The sequence below is a fragment of the Cinclus cinclus genome, chromosome 20 (genome assembly GCF_963662255.1).
Source record: "Cinclus cinclus chromosome 20, bCinCin1.1, whole genome shotgun sequence".
Taxonomy (NCBI): Eukaryota; Metazoa; Chordata; class Aves; order Passeriformes; family Cinclidae; genus Cinclus; species Cinclus cinclus.
In genome coordinates this window covers 2,411,347-2,426,041 of record NC_085065.1, presented here as the reverse complement: position 1 = coordinate 2,426,041, position 14,695 = coordinate 2,411,347, and the positions used below count along the sequence as shown (strand labels likewise).

The window sequence follows — 14,695 nt, the reverse complement described above, 5'->3', positions numbered from 1 at the left end:
AAGCATCATCACTGCTCCATTTTAGTAATTCAGGGAATGTTTCATCCACTGGGAGATGGAGCTTTTGGCTTTCAACTGCTGGAAGAGGTCTAAACCCACACAGAGGGCCCATCTTCAGGAAGGGCTGTGTGAGCAGCTCTGGGGACAGCTCTGTCATTCCCTCTCACTTTCTTTGTGTAGAATACCCCTGGGCTCAGAAAAACTGCTCATCAGGGGTGAGGGTTACACTGGGTCAGTGTATTCTTCTAAAGGTCAGGCCTAAAAATCACTCCGAACTTTTGTTCCAGATCCTTCTGTCACCTCTTGAGCTCCCAGACTCTCTGGCTTAAATGAGGAGTAGGGATTTTGAGCAGTGGAGTTAGTGGAGGTGATTCAGTGTAACCCTGGTGGTGGAGAAGTGCCTGGAGCATCCTCCCCTCCTGCCCAGGGTCCTGCTCCCCTCTTGGCAGAGGAGTTGAGGGAGGTGCAGGGCAACTCTGAAGGACACAGCCCAGGCATTTCCCCAGCCCTTCCTGGTACAAGACATCCGAAAGCTGAACATCCCTGTTCCATAGTTAGGCACTGGGCACAAGGTTCCATTTCCTTGTGAGGAAATAAGTTGCCCTAAGCATGACCCTAAACCCTGGGCAAAACAGAGCTGAAAGCTGCTCTTCATCCTTGCTTTAGGATGAAGTGCACCAGTGGGCTCTGAAGGAAACAATGTGCTGAAAATAACTCCAGGCTGTGCCAGCTTTGCTCACAGCTGCCCAGACTCTGCCTGGGACAGACTCAGTGGTCACTCTTGTCCTTGGAAGGTCTGGGGCCTCATTCTTCATTCTGGGGCATCTTCCTCTTTCTGTACCAGGCGCTGACACTGAGTGTCCCCTCCTCACTGACAGTGTCACATCCTGCTCTGCTGCAGGAGGCACCAGTGCTGTTTCCCACAGGTATCTGGACACACTGGAACAAGCCCTGGCTGCTGGAGACCTGGTTTTGATTGAGAACCTGGAGGAATCTGTGGATCCAGTGCTGGGGCCGTTACTGGGGCGAGAAACAATCAAGAAAGGCAGGTGAGCTTGGGGGGTTTGGGGACACATGTGGATGGGGGCTGGGGGCGTTGTGCTCTCTGTTCCTGCCCTCAGACTGTGGGTCTTCACATCCAGCAACATTAACATCCTGCCTTCAGTAGTGAGGGTGTTTTAAATCAGGCAATCACAGGTAATTCAGCCATAGGATGGCTTGGAAATCAACCTGGATTTCTCATTTCATTTCACAGCACCATTCAAACCTCATGTAAAAGAGAGAACTATAATTCTCCCATTGTACACTGACCTTGGGGTCTGTAATTGGCTGTTCTAACACCAAATTATTACCAAAATAGCTGCTGCTGCTGTTGTGAAGTAAAAGTAACCTTGAATTTTAGCAAACACTGCACAGTGTTTAGAAATGCAGCTACAGGTTTCAGCATCAAAGATATCAAGTGTTTCTTAATGAGGTCAAGTTCTCATGGCAGCTGCTGGTCACCTCCAGCCAAGAGGAGGTCACCAAGAGAGGCAGCCAGGGAGCTCTTTTCCCTTAAGTTCTTTGAGGATTATTTCCTTGCTTGCCTGAAACATCCCAGGGTGTTGTAAACTGGTGGGCAAGGCAAGTCTGCAAAGTTTGCTAGGGAAGACATCCTGAGAAGGGTGACTGAGCACGGGTTTGGCTGCAGGATGGAGGGGAAGGGTTGGTCCCTGCAGATTGAAATATTTGGAGGATGTTGAGAGGGGGCTGCAGCAGGGAGGGTGGCAAATCCCCTCCAGTGGAATGCTCAGACATCTTCCTTTGTGCATCTCTGGTCTCAAAACTCCCTGTGAAGTCATGTATTGGCTAACAAAGGGAAAATAAGTCATAAATCATGAAGTCCCCGAGTTCCATGTTTCCATGCCCTAAGCTCAGCCCCCAGGCAGATGCTGCCAGTCCCAGAGCAGGAATGGTTCTGCTGTGGGGTCTGGCAGGATCTCTGCTGTGAGCTGTCGTTACTGGGGGATTCACAGCTCCAGAAGCAATTGAGAGGGACAAGAGGGCACCCAGTGAGTGATGTTGGACTGGGGAGTGAAGTCAAACTCCCTTGAGAACATCACTACTCCCACAGCAGTCCCAGTGCATCCCTGAAAAAATTTCTAGTTTCTCTTTGGTTCCCATGGGCTTTGTTAATATAGTATTAGAAAAGGGCTGGGTTGGGAGGGACTTTAAAAATCATCCAGTGCCACCCCTGCAATGGCAGGGACACCTTCCACTGTCCCAGGCTGCTCCCAGCCCCAATGTCCAACCTGGCCTTGGGCACTGCCAGGGATCCAGGGGCAGCCACAGCTGCTCTGGGCACCCTGTGCCAGGGCCTGCCCACCCTGCCAGGGAAGGATTTCTTCCTCACATCTTGTCCAAACCCACTCTCTGTCATTCTGAACCCACTCCCCCTTGTCCTGTCACTTCAATTCCTGATCAGGTCCCTCTCCCATTTCCCTGAAGCCCCTCCTGACCCTGGAAGGAGCTCTGAGGTCTCCCCACAACCTTCTCCTCTCCAGGCTGGGCAATCCCAGCTCTCCCAGCCTGGCTCCATAGGGGAGCTGCTCCAGTCCCTTTATCAACTTCCAGGTCTCTGGAATTGTTCCAACAGTTCCTTGTCCTTCTTATGCTGGGGACACCAGAACTGGGCCCTGTTCCACGTGAGGTCTCCCCACATACAGAATCCCCTCCCTGGTCCTGCTGTCCACAGCTTTGGATGCAACCCAGGGCATGGTTGGATTTCTGGGCTGGGCTAAATTTGAGTTCAGAGAATGTTGTAATTTCCTGGGGTCTCTGTGAGCTTTAGACTGCATGTCAGCAGTGCAGACCAAGAGGATGCTGGGTTTTCCTGGTTGATGCCACCTCCTGGGAATAGCAGCCACCACTCTTCATGTGTGGCTTCAAGTGTCAAACCAGAGCCAGCCTGGTGAGAGCCAACATTCTGGGTAATTTTAGCTCTTACCAGTGAAAAAAGCTCGAGGCTGAGAGGCTTTTCCTCCCTGCTACTCCAGCTTTAGGCAGAATTCAGCCTCTGCCAAAGCCAGGAGAGTTCATGGTTGGACTGGTGGTGCCATTGTGGAAAATTTGAGCCTCCTTAAACAGGATCCAAAATTCAGGAGAGACTCTTTAGGGTGTTTCCCTTAAATCAGAAGTGATTTAAGTGTGTCCAGTATGAGACACTTTGCTTCAACAACAATTTCTGTGAGGAGTGCCAAGTAGCTGGAGCTGCCACTGTCCTGTGGTGTCAGCTCCTGCCTGATGCTCCTTTTGCTGAAATTCCAGATACATCAAGATTGGGGACAAGGAGTGTGCCTTGCACCCTGCTTTCCGTCTGATCTTGCACACCAAGCTGGCAAACCCGCACTTCCAGCCCGAGCTGCAGGCACAGTGCACCCTCATTGACTTCTCTGTCACCCGCCATGGCCTCGAGGAGCAGCTGCTGGCGGCCGTGGTGCACCTGGAGAGGCCAGACCTGGAGGAGCTGAAGGTCAGCACCTGAGAATTGTCACTGGGAGCGAGGAGAAATCAGCAGGAGCATTGTAATAATAATAATAATCATAATAATCATAATAATAATAATACTGTTGTTGGTTTACACTTGAGAGGCTTGAACTGGAGGAGCTGAACATCAGCACCTGGGAATTGTCACTGGGAGCAAGCAGAAATCATCAGTAGCATTGTTACTATACTTATAATTATAATTTAATTATAATGGTTATAATTATTATTGTGATTATTTTATTATTAATATTGTTATTAATAATATTGTTGGTCTACACTGAGAGGCTGGACCTGCAGGAGCTGAAGGTCAGCACCTGGGAGTTTGCACTGAGAGCAAGTGCTGCAATCATCATATCATATTTAATTTTTATTTTATTTTATTTTTAACAAAAACATTTCACATGCCAGCTTGCAGATGTTACTGAGCTACTCACAACATCTTATTTCCCTTGTATGACAGACATTGAGGGGTTTTTTTTCCTTTAGCCTTCCCTTTTCTTGGTATTTTGAGAACCCTTGTACTTAATTTTCAAGGTTTTTCTCCCAAAAATTCTCTTTATGTTCCTGCTCTTGTGACTGAAAGCTGAGTTTCTCATTAGCTCAGTTTTTTTCTGGACTTCACTGATTTAGTTTTTGAAGCAGGATTAATCTCATTTAATTTTCAGCATTTATGGTAAAGGATTCTCTCTGTAAATATTGTGAGGCAGGTAATTATATTTTTCTCTTCTGATACTTCCTCCCACTTTGTATCAGTCCTAAATATTTTCTCTCTCTCTTAATAAGTATGGCTTTAATTTCAAGGTAATTTTAGAAAGAAAATCCTCCCTTCTGATGATACCTTTAACGGTGTAACAAATATGAATAATCCTAAATATTTTCTGAGAGTGGGAATAAATTTACTGCACATGTTCAGTCAGGCCAGGCCAGTTCTGTAAGAATCTTTCAATTAATGAGGCTCTGAAGGTCCTTAGCTGGGCAGCCTTAATGAAGCATGGAGACTCATGTGCTAATGAGCCAAAAGATGGCATCAAAAATACAAAATGAGCTGATTAATGTGTGAGCCAGGGGTGCTCTGCTGCTGCCACAAGGGACACAAAGCCTTGCTCGGTGCCCTCAGCACAATTCCTGTGGGATGTGAAAATGGGATGTCCCATTTTCCTTACCGGGAAGAATATTGAATGATTTCTTTCCAGTAAGAGAACACCAGACCCTGTCCTTCTCACCCAGTTCCATCCTGCTGCAGCCCTGCTGCCTCAGGGTGGAGAAAACCAGCCTGGAACTCCAGATGTTCTGCTGAATGGGGAACATAAAACTCTGTTCCCAGCTGTATTTAAAGCAGATCTGTGTCTCCTTGGGCACAGCAAGGGGCTGGCAGTGCCACCTGTGACCAGGTGTCTCCTAAGAAAGGCAGGAGCCTTTCTTGAAATGGAAAATGTAAACCTCCAAATTATTATAATTTTGAAATTAAGGCACTCTCAGGCAAAGATATGGGAATAGGAATAACAGTTCTTTTCTAGGAAAAAATAAAATAGAAATACAGTATTACAGAAAAAACAAACCTAAAGCATTGCAGTCAGAATCCAAGCTGATACCCCATCAGTCAGTCAGGGTGTTGGCAGCAGTCCCATTAATGGTGGCTGCATCCTCCTGCAGTGACAGATGTGGTTCTGTTGACACAGTGCTCCTGTAGAAGGTGCATTTTCCTCCAAAGCTCCAGTGATGATGTAGAAGGGTTTGGTTTTCCTCTGGACTCCAGTGGGAAAAGGCTGCTCTGATGTTCCAAATCTCAGATTTTATCTAGGTAGGAAATGCTTGGCTCCTCCCCCTGGGTGGAGCATCTCCCAAGGGGATGATGTGATTTTATCAGCCATGCAGTGGGACTCAAGGGGCCATTAACAGGAGATATCTCCTGGAGGAAGGATGGCTTGTGGGAGAGATAAAGAACACTGCTCCACCTGGTTTTAACAGCCAGTGATAGAATACACACCCATGGTCACATCCTGCATTGCAACACAAGGCACCCAAGGGCTGGGTCTGGAGCTCCTTGGAGGCCCAGAGTGTAATCTGGGATTCCTCAAAGAACAGGTCATCTGTGCAGGTGTGTTTTTGTCCTTCCTCTCCACCCTGGGACTGAAGGGACAGGTATTTGGTGTCCAGAGAAGGTTTACAGCTCTGGTATGAGGGCAAGGGAAATGACTCCTAAAGCACTGCACAAAAGTTCTGAGCTCTAAGTACACCTTGTATGTGAACCCAGCATTTGTTGCTGATAACCTAATCCAATTCAGCAAGCAGCTGGGATTAATCCAATGCTCGTTACAAAAATGTTTCCTCAACACAGTCTGCTTTCAAAATATTTTTCTTCATTGATTCCCAGCTCAGTCTTTCTGTCCCTCCTTACAAACCACATTAGGTCAAGGCAAGTAGGACCTTCTCTCCCAGCTCACTGCAAACCCTTTCACTAGCTTTCTCTGCAAGTCCCTGAGGATGACTGTGGTCCCTGTGCTGGTGGCACTGCCACAGTCCAGTTGTGTCCTCAGGGCTGGTTTCAGGTACCTCCCACCTTCTCCTAACTTCAGTGTTTGGCTGAAATGTCTCAATTCCTACTTGCCCCTAATTCCTTGTGTGTTTAGTTCTGGGAGCAGCCTTAGGAAGGATGTTTTAGTGCCTGTGTCCCAAGCTGTGGATAAGCCATGAGCTGGGGCCTGCTGTGCTGATTCAGAGGTAAAGTGTGAACTCCCTGTGCTGTCATGGAGAGTTGAGGTTTTTCCTCAGGTGTTCTGCAGAGTCAGATATTGAGAAGAAATTCTTCCCTGGGAGGGTGGGCAGGCCCTGGCACAGGGTGCCCAGAGCAGCTGTGGCTGCCCCTGGATCCCTGGCAGTGCCCAAGGTCAGGTTGGACATTGGGGCTGGAGCAGCCTGGGACAGTGGAAGGTGTCCCTGCCATGGCACGGTGGAACATAATGGTATTAAAGTCCCAATCCAAATAATTTTAGGATTCTATGAGAACATGGGGAATTCCCCCCCCCCCCCCCTCTGGTTTGGGATGTTAAAAGAACAAAACAAAGCCAGCAGAAGGGAAAAGGAAAAGTGGCTGCTGTGGCTGAGCTTGGAAGGCTCTGGCAGTGAATCCTGCAGAGCTGGCCTGGAGCTGTGATGAACTTTTTTTCAATGGAATAAGGTTTGGAAGTTACTCTGGGAGTAACCTATTTCCCAGAAGCAGCACTTTTCTTTATCAGCTAACAAGCCGCACTGCAGAAATAAGGAATGATGACCTTGCTGTGCTGCAAGCCATGGCAGGATGAAGCTGCAGCACCCACAGGTGCTGGGGACACCCAGTCTGGGCATCCGAGAGTGCTCCCAGAACTTGTGTGGGGATCACAGGCAATTGGAACAAAAATCCACCCCCTCCTCATTATTATCTCCAGGGCTCACAGCCCGTGGTCTGCAAGAAGAGCTTGCAAAATGTCATTTTTCAAGGCATGCTATGCTTGAATGACAGGAATGCATAAAATTAGCCACATTAGTTTTCTGGTTCATGGCTTGTGAAATATTCACCACCACCAGGAGCAAGTTCCTGTGTGAAAAGCCTAGAGAAAAGGCCTTTAAAACAGCCCTTTCCTGCTGAAATACCAAAGCAGACACACTTCAGTGCCTGCTCAGCAGAGCTGCTGTTAACATGGAATGAGGGTGTGCACAGAATTTCAGCCCATAAATTGAAAGATGAGTTGTTAATGAGAGAATCCCTCAATCTGCTGGAAACAGCACAAACAACAACAGAGCAAATCCTACAGGCTCACTTCTGCATGGTAAGACTGGGAGAGCCATAGGGTTTCACATTTCTCCTTCCTGGGCTCCTCCAGACCCTACAGGGGGACATGTTTTCCCAAAACTCTCTTTGGAGCATTAGATCCTTGGCTTGTGGCACTGAGTCTGTCACATGCCAGCAGACTTGTCTCAGCACCACATGCCCCACACTTGCTGTTTTAGAGTTGCTGGGTTTTGCAAGGCTGTAAAACACTCTGCAAGTTCCTTGAATTTCTTGGTTTGTGTCACTTAACACAGTCTGAGGCTTCGAACCAAGTGTCAGCCAGCAGTGTTTTCCATAGCAGGTGTTAGAACTGACTTCACCAGGCTTAGTCCAGCATCCCAGTCAGAGCTTTCCCACAGGGTATTTTCTGCGAGAACTCTAAAAATAGGTGCTCATGATAGTGACATATTGTGCAAAGCCACAATAAACCCAAGAGCCAGGAGTTCTCTCTGAGCAAACGAGAACAGGGCAGTCACATGTTGGGGAGAAAGCCTGTCCTGGAGGAGCAGTTCAGAAAGAAGCCAGGAGAGAGCCTTTGTTTCCACCATGAACAGTGTTCATGACTGGTGTTTCTGCAGGGGACAGGGAGGTGGGACAGTGCCTGCAGAGGATGGAAAGGGCACTTCAGAGACATGGGAATGGTTTGCTCTCCATTCAGAAATCTGCCCGTGCCACGGAGAGTTGTACTGGCCTGAGTCTGCTTGGCCATCTTTGTCAGGCCCAGCTTTAGCCCAGTAAACCACTGGTGCCAGTGGGACCTCGAGGCCAGGGTACAAACGGGAGCAGGACAGGAGAGGCTGTGGCTTTGCCCTCAGTTTTGAGCTTGAGATCTCCCCGTACTCACATTAGTACCCAAGGGACTTTGCTGCTGGTTTTGCCATGAGGTTTTAACCCCGTGTTCCCCACTGCTGGTGTGACTGCTGTGGGGTGGAGTGGTGAGAGCAGAGGTTCAGCAGGAGGGCTGAGGAGCAGCAGGGACTAGCCAGGCTGACTTGACCCCAAGAAAGGTACAAAGACACCGGATATTGTTTGAGATGCAGATAAAGGCCTTTTCTTCCTGATTAATTTCCAGCATTTTTTCTACATTTCTAGCGAAAGGGCTCCGTTCTCCTGGTGCTTCCTGTGGTGTTTCAGGCTTATCTGAGCTGCTAGCTTGTTGGATAAGGAATCCCAGATTCCAGAACTCTGTCCATTCCCAGGCGTTGCAGAGAGCAGGAATCAGCATTACTGGACTATGGCAGTTGTCAGTGGGAAGCCTGTTCCCATGTGAAGTCGATTAATCCTTACTTTACCACATCCTTTATGGCTAAAACTTCCTGAATTTATTATTTGCAGTCAGATCTCACAAAGCAACAGAATGGATTCAAAATCACCTTGAAAACATTGGAGGACAACTTGCTCTCTCGGCTGTCATCAGCATCTGGGAATTTCCTGGGAGACACAGCGTTGGTGGAGAACCTGGAGACCACTAAAAGGACAGCTGCAGAGATTGTGGAGAAGGTACAAAGACAGTGATAGCCTGGAGAAAAGCTTGTCTGTGGTCCTTCAAGGATTTCTGGGTGGAATGTAACTTCTGCTCTGCCCATCTCTGCTCCGTCCGCTGAGCAGGGAATAGAAATTGGTATAAATTGTAAATGCTCTTCATTCTGGAGAGCTCCAGGCCATTTAGTTCTTTGGAGCTTTTTTTTTGTGTTAAATGACCTATTTAAGACCAAGAGAAAACATTGGTGCCTGATGTGAAGACAATAAAATTTACACACTGTATCAAGGCAGCTTTAAAGTGTTCCAGCATAATCCTGGGTACATCACACTGCCTCAGTTAGGCTGGATTTTAGTACTGACCAGGGACTGCAATCTGGGGAGTTTGTGATCTTGAGTAAATCTGAAAGAACTGAAGAAGGGTATTTCATACCCTTCCATTCCTCAGAATATAAATTAGCATTTGTGTGAGCTGTGTGAGCACTGCCACCTGCCCAGCTGCCCTTGCTGCCTACATGGGCTTAGGTAAATGCCCACAGGCTTTTCCTTGCCACTGAGGGAGCTTGGGAGGTGTGGTTCCTGTGCCAGGATTGTCCCAGGACTCTGGTGGGGACGTTCAGCTGCTTCCCTCTGCAGTTCCCCCATGTCCAGAGCCTGCACTTACCCTCCCCCAGCCACTGGCCCATGCTCTGCCTGGTACTGCCTCTCTCTTCCCAGCCAGTGACCAAGAAACAGAGTGACCTTCCCTCCATGTTAAAAATCAGGACTTTTTTTCCATTCGTGGTGCATCAGGTACATTCAGCTCCCTGGGGAGGGGTTGGTTGAACCCCCAAAGGGAGTGTTGGAGGGACTTTTTGACTTAGAAAGCTTGGCATCTCCTTCAAGTCAGGTGTTTTGGAAGTGCTTCACCTTCTAAATCAGCTGTGCTGTTCAGCTGTTCACTGCCAGCAGTACCAACAAGGCATGAATTTTAGAGTTTGCACCTGGATTTTATGAGTTTGTCCCCACCAGGAATGCTGTGGAAGAGTCTTGTTAGAGGTTCAAGTCAAGCCTCAAATTCCTTTTGGTCTGTCTACACAAAGAAAGGTGTTCAGCCAACGTCTTCCTTGCTCTGGAAGTCCTCCCTGCTCTACAAATGAAGAGCATCTGTCTGCCCCATCCCTGGTTCTGAGTTTGCCAGAACTGCTCATAAGTCCAGCACTGCTCATGGGGATGTGCAAACATTCCACAGATGGGGGACTCACAGATCCTGCAGCAGATGAAGGTTCATTCTTGTGCTTCCTTGGGGTGCCCCAGCCATGTGTGCTCACAGCAGCTCGGGTGACAGCCCAGGGTACCTTGTGGTGTTTCAGCAGGGGCTGTGTGATGCTCTGCTGGTTCATTCTGACACAGAAAGCCTGAGAAGGGTTGGAGAGGGACTTCTTGCAGTGATAGGGCAAGGGGAAGAGCTTCAAGATGAAAATGGGCCTATTTAGATCAGATGTTAGGAAGAAATTTTTTGCTGTGAGGGTGGTAAAGCCCTGGCACAGGTTGCCCAGAGAAGGTGTGGCTTCCCCATTCCTGGAAGTGTCCAAGGCCAGGTTGGACAGGGCTTGGGGCAGCATGGGATAGGGGAAAGTGTCCCTGAGAGGAATGAGAGGAGCTGTCAGATCCCTTCCAACCCAAAACATTCTGGGATTCTGTGATCCCCTTGCATGGTTTGCTGGGCTGGCTGGGTCAGCACTCTGCCAGCAGCTCCTGACCATGGTGTCAGACATGTTTGTCCTCAGCCAGGGACTAAAATAAACCCCAGGAGGTTCAGGGATGTCACTTCTTGCTGCTGAGGTGGAATGAAAGGACAAGCAGGACCGAGGTGATGATGGGGTGGTGATTCTGCCAAGAATTTTTTCACATGTCCTTCACAGCAACTAGAGAGCCCTGCCCAGCGAGGTTTGGTGCTGCTGAGGAAAGGCAGAAGAACTGTTATACATGAGCAGCTCTCAGCCCTGGGGAACCTGCCTGAGAACAGCACTGGGGCTGCTCAGCCCAGCCTTGTTAATGGCCTGCACAGGAGGGGTGCAATTAGCACTCATTGATTGAGAAACTCATTGATGAGAAAATCAATTCCAGTTGGCAAAGAGCAGAGAACCCAGGGAGAAATCTGGAGTGGACACAGGAAATAGGGGACTGGGCAACTGCGTGGAAAATGAAGTTAAATGCAGGGTTCCAGAGGGGAAGGATCCTGGGGAGGGCAGCTCCAGCCTGATATGGTCACAAGTGACCCATGGTTGTCACTTGTGGATTGCCCTGATGACTTTGTGGCCAGTGTCCACTCTGCTGATGCCTGGAGAGGCTCCCTGGAACAGAGGCTGGGCAGTGCCAAAGGAATAAAGCAGGGATTTATTCAAAGGATTCACCTTGGGCAGTGCAAGAGCCCGGCCGTGGCTCCAGCCAAGATGGACCCAAGATGGACCCAAGATGGACCCAAGGTGGACCCAAGGTGGACTCCGAGTCACGAGTTCTCCCACTTGGATCAGTTCTGCTCCATTTCCATCTTGGGCTTCATTGTCCAAGCCCAGCTCCAGGTTCTGCAGTCCCATCCTCCCACATTGCTCTCCTCAAGTCACTGCTGTTTGCACTTTTTGGGGCTGAAGCTGCAGCGCTGTCCTTGTTTGTGGGGCTGGAAAAGGATTGTTTTGTGTGCCTGAGCTGTGAGGAGAACTTGGAACACTTGGTGTGAAGTTCAGAGTCTTACACCAGTGCAGTGCAGACTCTGGAAATATGAAAGATAAAACTTAAGGCATCACAGCCAAGGCTGCAGGGGTGTTCTGACAGGAGTTCTGTTGTGTCTCCTTGCAGGTGCAGGAGTTTAAGGTGACAGAAGCCAGGATTAATGAGGCCAGGGAGCAGTACAGACCTGCTGCCTGCCGTGCTGCCCTGCTCTACTTCATCATGAATGAGCTCCACACCATCCACCCCATGTACCAGTTCTCCCTGAAGGTACCTGCCCTCTCTGCCCTCCTGCCTTCTCTTTGTGGGGTTCATCAAAGGGGAGTTGCAGAGTTACAGTGTCACAGAATCACACAAGCTTTCAGTTGGACGGGGCTAAAGCCAATCCTGTTCCACCCCTGCCATGGTTAGTGCCACCTTCCACTGTTCCAGGTTGCTCCAAATGCTGTCTAGAAAAAGTTGCAGCAGTAATATTCTATAAAATGGAAAACTTTTCTTTTTGTCATATAAGAAAGGTATTTTGGGTAATGGAGGGTTAAATGAGCATCTTGGTCTACAGCTTCTTCCAAACAATTTCTTACCTTGACAAGTGACCTGAAAAAAGGAATTGAGGAGAGACTACAAAATGGTGAGCCTCATCCTCAAAGAAGCTTTTCCTTTTGATATCTATGACTCGTCTGTTGAAGTAATTTTATGAGAAAAAATGTAGAGAATATCTTTTGTGCCTTTTGAAAGATTCATCCCTCGCCCATACACAATAGATACAGGGGATCCTGAGGTTTCACCTTTCATCTGTGTCTCCCGTAGTTAGTTTGTTTTATGTTTTCCAGTGAACATTAGTAGCGTGTATAAATACATAGAAAATTGTTGGGGGAAATGTTTTATCTAATAAATTTTGATGACAGATCATAAAACATTGTGTAAAGATGCACAGGGATGATTTTGGAATACTTGCCACACAGCTGGGAGCCCATTATAAATTAGAACACAAAGATTTATGTGCTTCTCTGCAGCATGTTTTAACACAATTTAAAGAAACGTTAAGCAGGAAAACGCATTCTGCAATTATTTAATAATGCATTCAGTATCAATGTTACTTTAATTTGTTGAGGCATCATTTTTCCTTTGTAGAACCCTAAAAACAAGGCTGCCAACACAGTCATGCCTTGTCCAGTTGGTGCCATCAATGGGTATTGGCCTGGTTATTTCCTTTAGCCAGGCCCAGTACACAGAGCCTTTGCATTGCCAACCAGAGCTTGGGCTTTATGCTCTTGTTAATTTCCTTTATCCAGTTGCATTTAATAATTTGCTCATGCTTTTAATTTGGATGACTCTGAAAGTTTTTTTTGTCTTTTCTCATTTAGATCAGAAATTTTGTTGCTATAATCCTTAAGCTCTTATGTAAGAGAGTTGTTCTTGATGCAGACACCCACTCTTGAGTGGACTTCAATGACTGCTTCAGCTCACTGCTCCCTGCCCTCCTCAGACAGTCCTTTGCAGGATCCAGACAGGAAAACACTTTAAATATTTATTTTTATTATTATTATTATTTGTATATTTGGAGGAGTTGCTCTTCTATGAGTTGAAATCTTTGGGCAATAGGAGATGGGCTTTCCTCCTCTGTTCCACTCTGATAAGACCCCACCAGAGTAGTGTCCAGGGCAGGGGTTCTCAGCACAGGAAAGGTGTGGACATGATTGAGCAGGTCCAGTAGAGGCCATGGGCATGATCCAAGAGCTGGAGCCCCTTTATGGAGCCAGACTGGGAGAAAACTCCATGGAGCCCTAAGAGCCCCTTCCAGGGCCTAAATGGGCTCCAGGAGAGCTGGAGAGGGACTGGGAACAAGGCATGGAGTGACAGGACAAAGGGAATGTCTTCAGACTGCCACAGGACAGGGATGGATGGGATATTGGGAAGGAATTGTTCCCAGGGAGAGTGGGAAAGGGCTGGGATGGATTTCCCAGAGCAGCTGTGGCTGCCCCTGGATCCCTGGCAGTGCCCAAGGCCAGGTTGGACATTGGGGCTTGGAGCAGCCTGGGACAGTGGAAGGTGTCCCTGCCATGGCAGGGGTGGCACTGGATGGGCTTTGGTTGGAGTTTTTTCCCATGGAAACCATTCTGGAATCCATTTCCTCTGGGAACTTCCCTCTGCTGGCTCCACATTTGCAGAGAAAGTGGCTGTGTCATCCCAGTGTGGCACACTGGGCACAGAAACATTTCCTGAACCCTTGTGTTGGAGTTCCCTGTTCCCTGTCTGTGTCCCAGGGGATGTCCCCTCTGCCAGGCTCTGTGTCCCAGGGGATGTCCCCTCTGCCAGGCTCTGTGTCCCTGAGGAGCAGCCACAAGCAGAGGTTGGTCTCTGAGTGTTCCCTGTGATGCAGGACCTGAGCTGGCATCGCTGTGACATCTCAGGGGCACCCGGGGTGTGCAAAGGGCATCTCCCACTCACTCTTCTCGCTGTGTCTCCCCTCCCAGGCATTCCATGGGGTTTTCCAGAAGGCCATCAAGAGGGCAGCTCCTGCTGATAGCCTGCCAGGGCGGGTGCTGAGCCTCACTGACAGCATCACCTTCTCCGTGTTCCAGTACACAGCCCGGGGGCTCTTTGAGAGGGACAAACTGACCTTCAGTGCCCAGCTCACCTTCCAGGTACCAGCACCACCTGTGTGCCAGGGCTTAGTGCCAGAGCAGCCCATACAGGGGCTGCCAGCTTGATTGTCTTGTCTGCCTCTCTTGGAGTCACAGAATCATCCAGGCTGGAAAAGCCCTCCCAGACCAATGAATCCACCCTGATCCTCACCTTGTCCCCAGACCAGAGCTCTGACTGCCACATCCAGCAGTTCCTTGGACCCCTCCAGGGATGGGCACTCCAAACCTCCCTGGGCATTTCCAATTCCTGACCTCCCTTTCCATGGGGAAATTCCTGCTGCTGTCCACCCTGAGCCCCCCCTGCCCAGCCTGAGGCCATTCCCTCTCCTCCTGTCCCTGTTCCCTGGAGCAGATCCCAAATCCCCCCTGGCTGTCCCCTCCTGTCAGGGAGTTGTGCAGAGCCACAAGTTCCCCCTGAGCCTCCTTTTCTCCAGGCTGAGCCCCTTTCCAGCTCCTCAGCTGCTCCTCACAGGATTTATTCCTGCCAATAACAGGCACAGATGTTGCGTTGGATTTGAATTACGCTGAC

The 14,695-nt window shown here is 48.9% G+C and overlaps 1 protein-coding gene across 1 annotated transcript in view; it reads left to right on the top strand.

Moving 5' to 3' along the window:
- The window catches only part of DNAH9 (dynein axonemal heavy chain 9), a 159,724-nt gene that overhangs the window by 93,128 nt on the left and 51,901 nt on the right, over window positions 1-14,695 (top strand). The window contains exons 54-58 of the mRNA XM_062506548.1: window positions 927-1,049; window positions 3,307-3,511; window positions 8,669-8,833; window positions 11,651-11,791; window positions 13,996-14,166. Coding sequence (XP_062362532.1) covers window positions 927-1,049; window positions 3,307-3,511; window positions 8,669-8,833; window positions 11,651-11,791; window positions 13,996-14,166 — 805 coding nt within the window. The remainder of the gene's footprint in view (window positions 1-926; window positions 1,050-3,306; window positions 3,512-8,668; window positions 8,834-11,650; window positions 11,792-13,995; window positions 14,167-14,695) is intronic.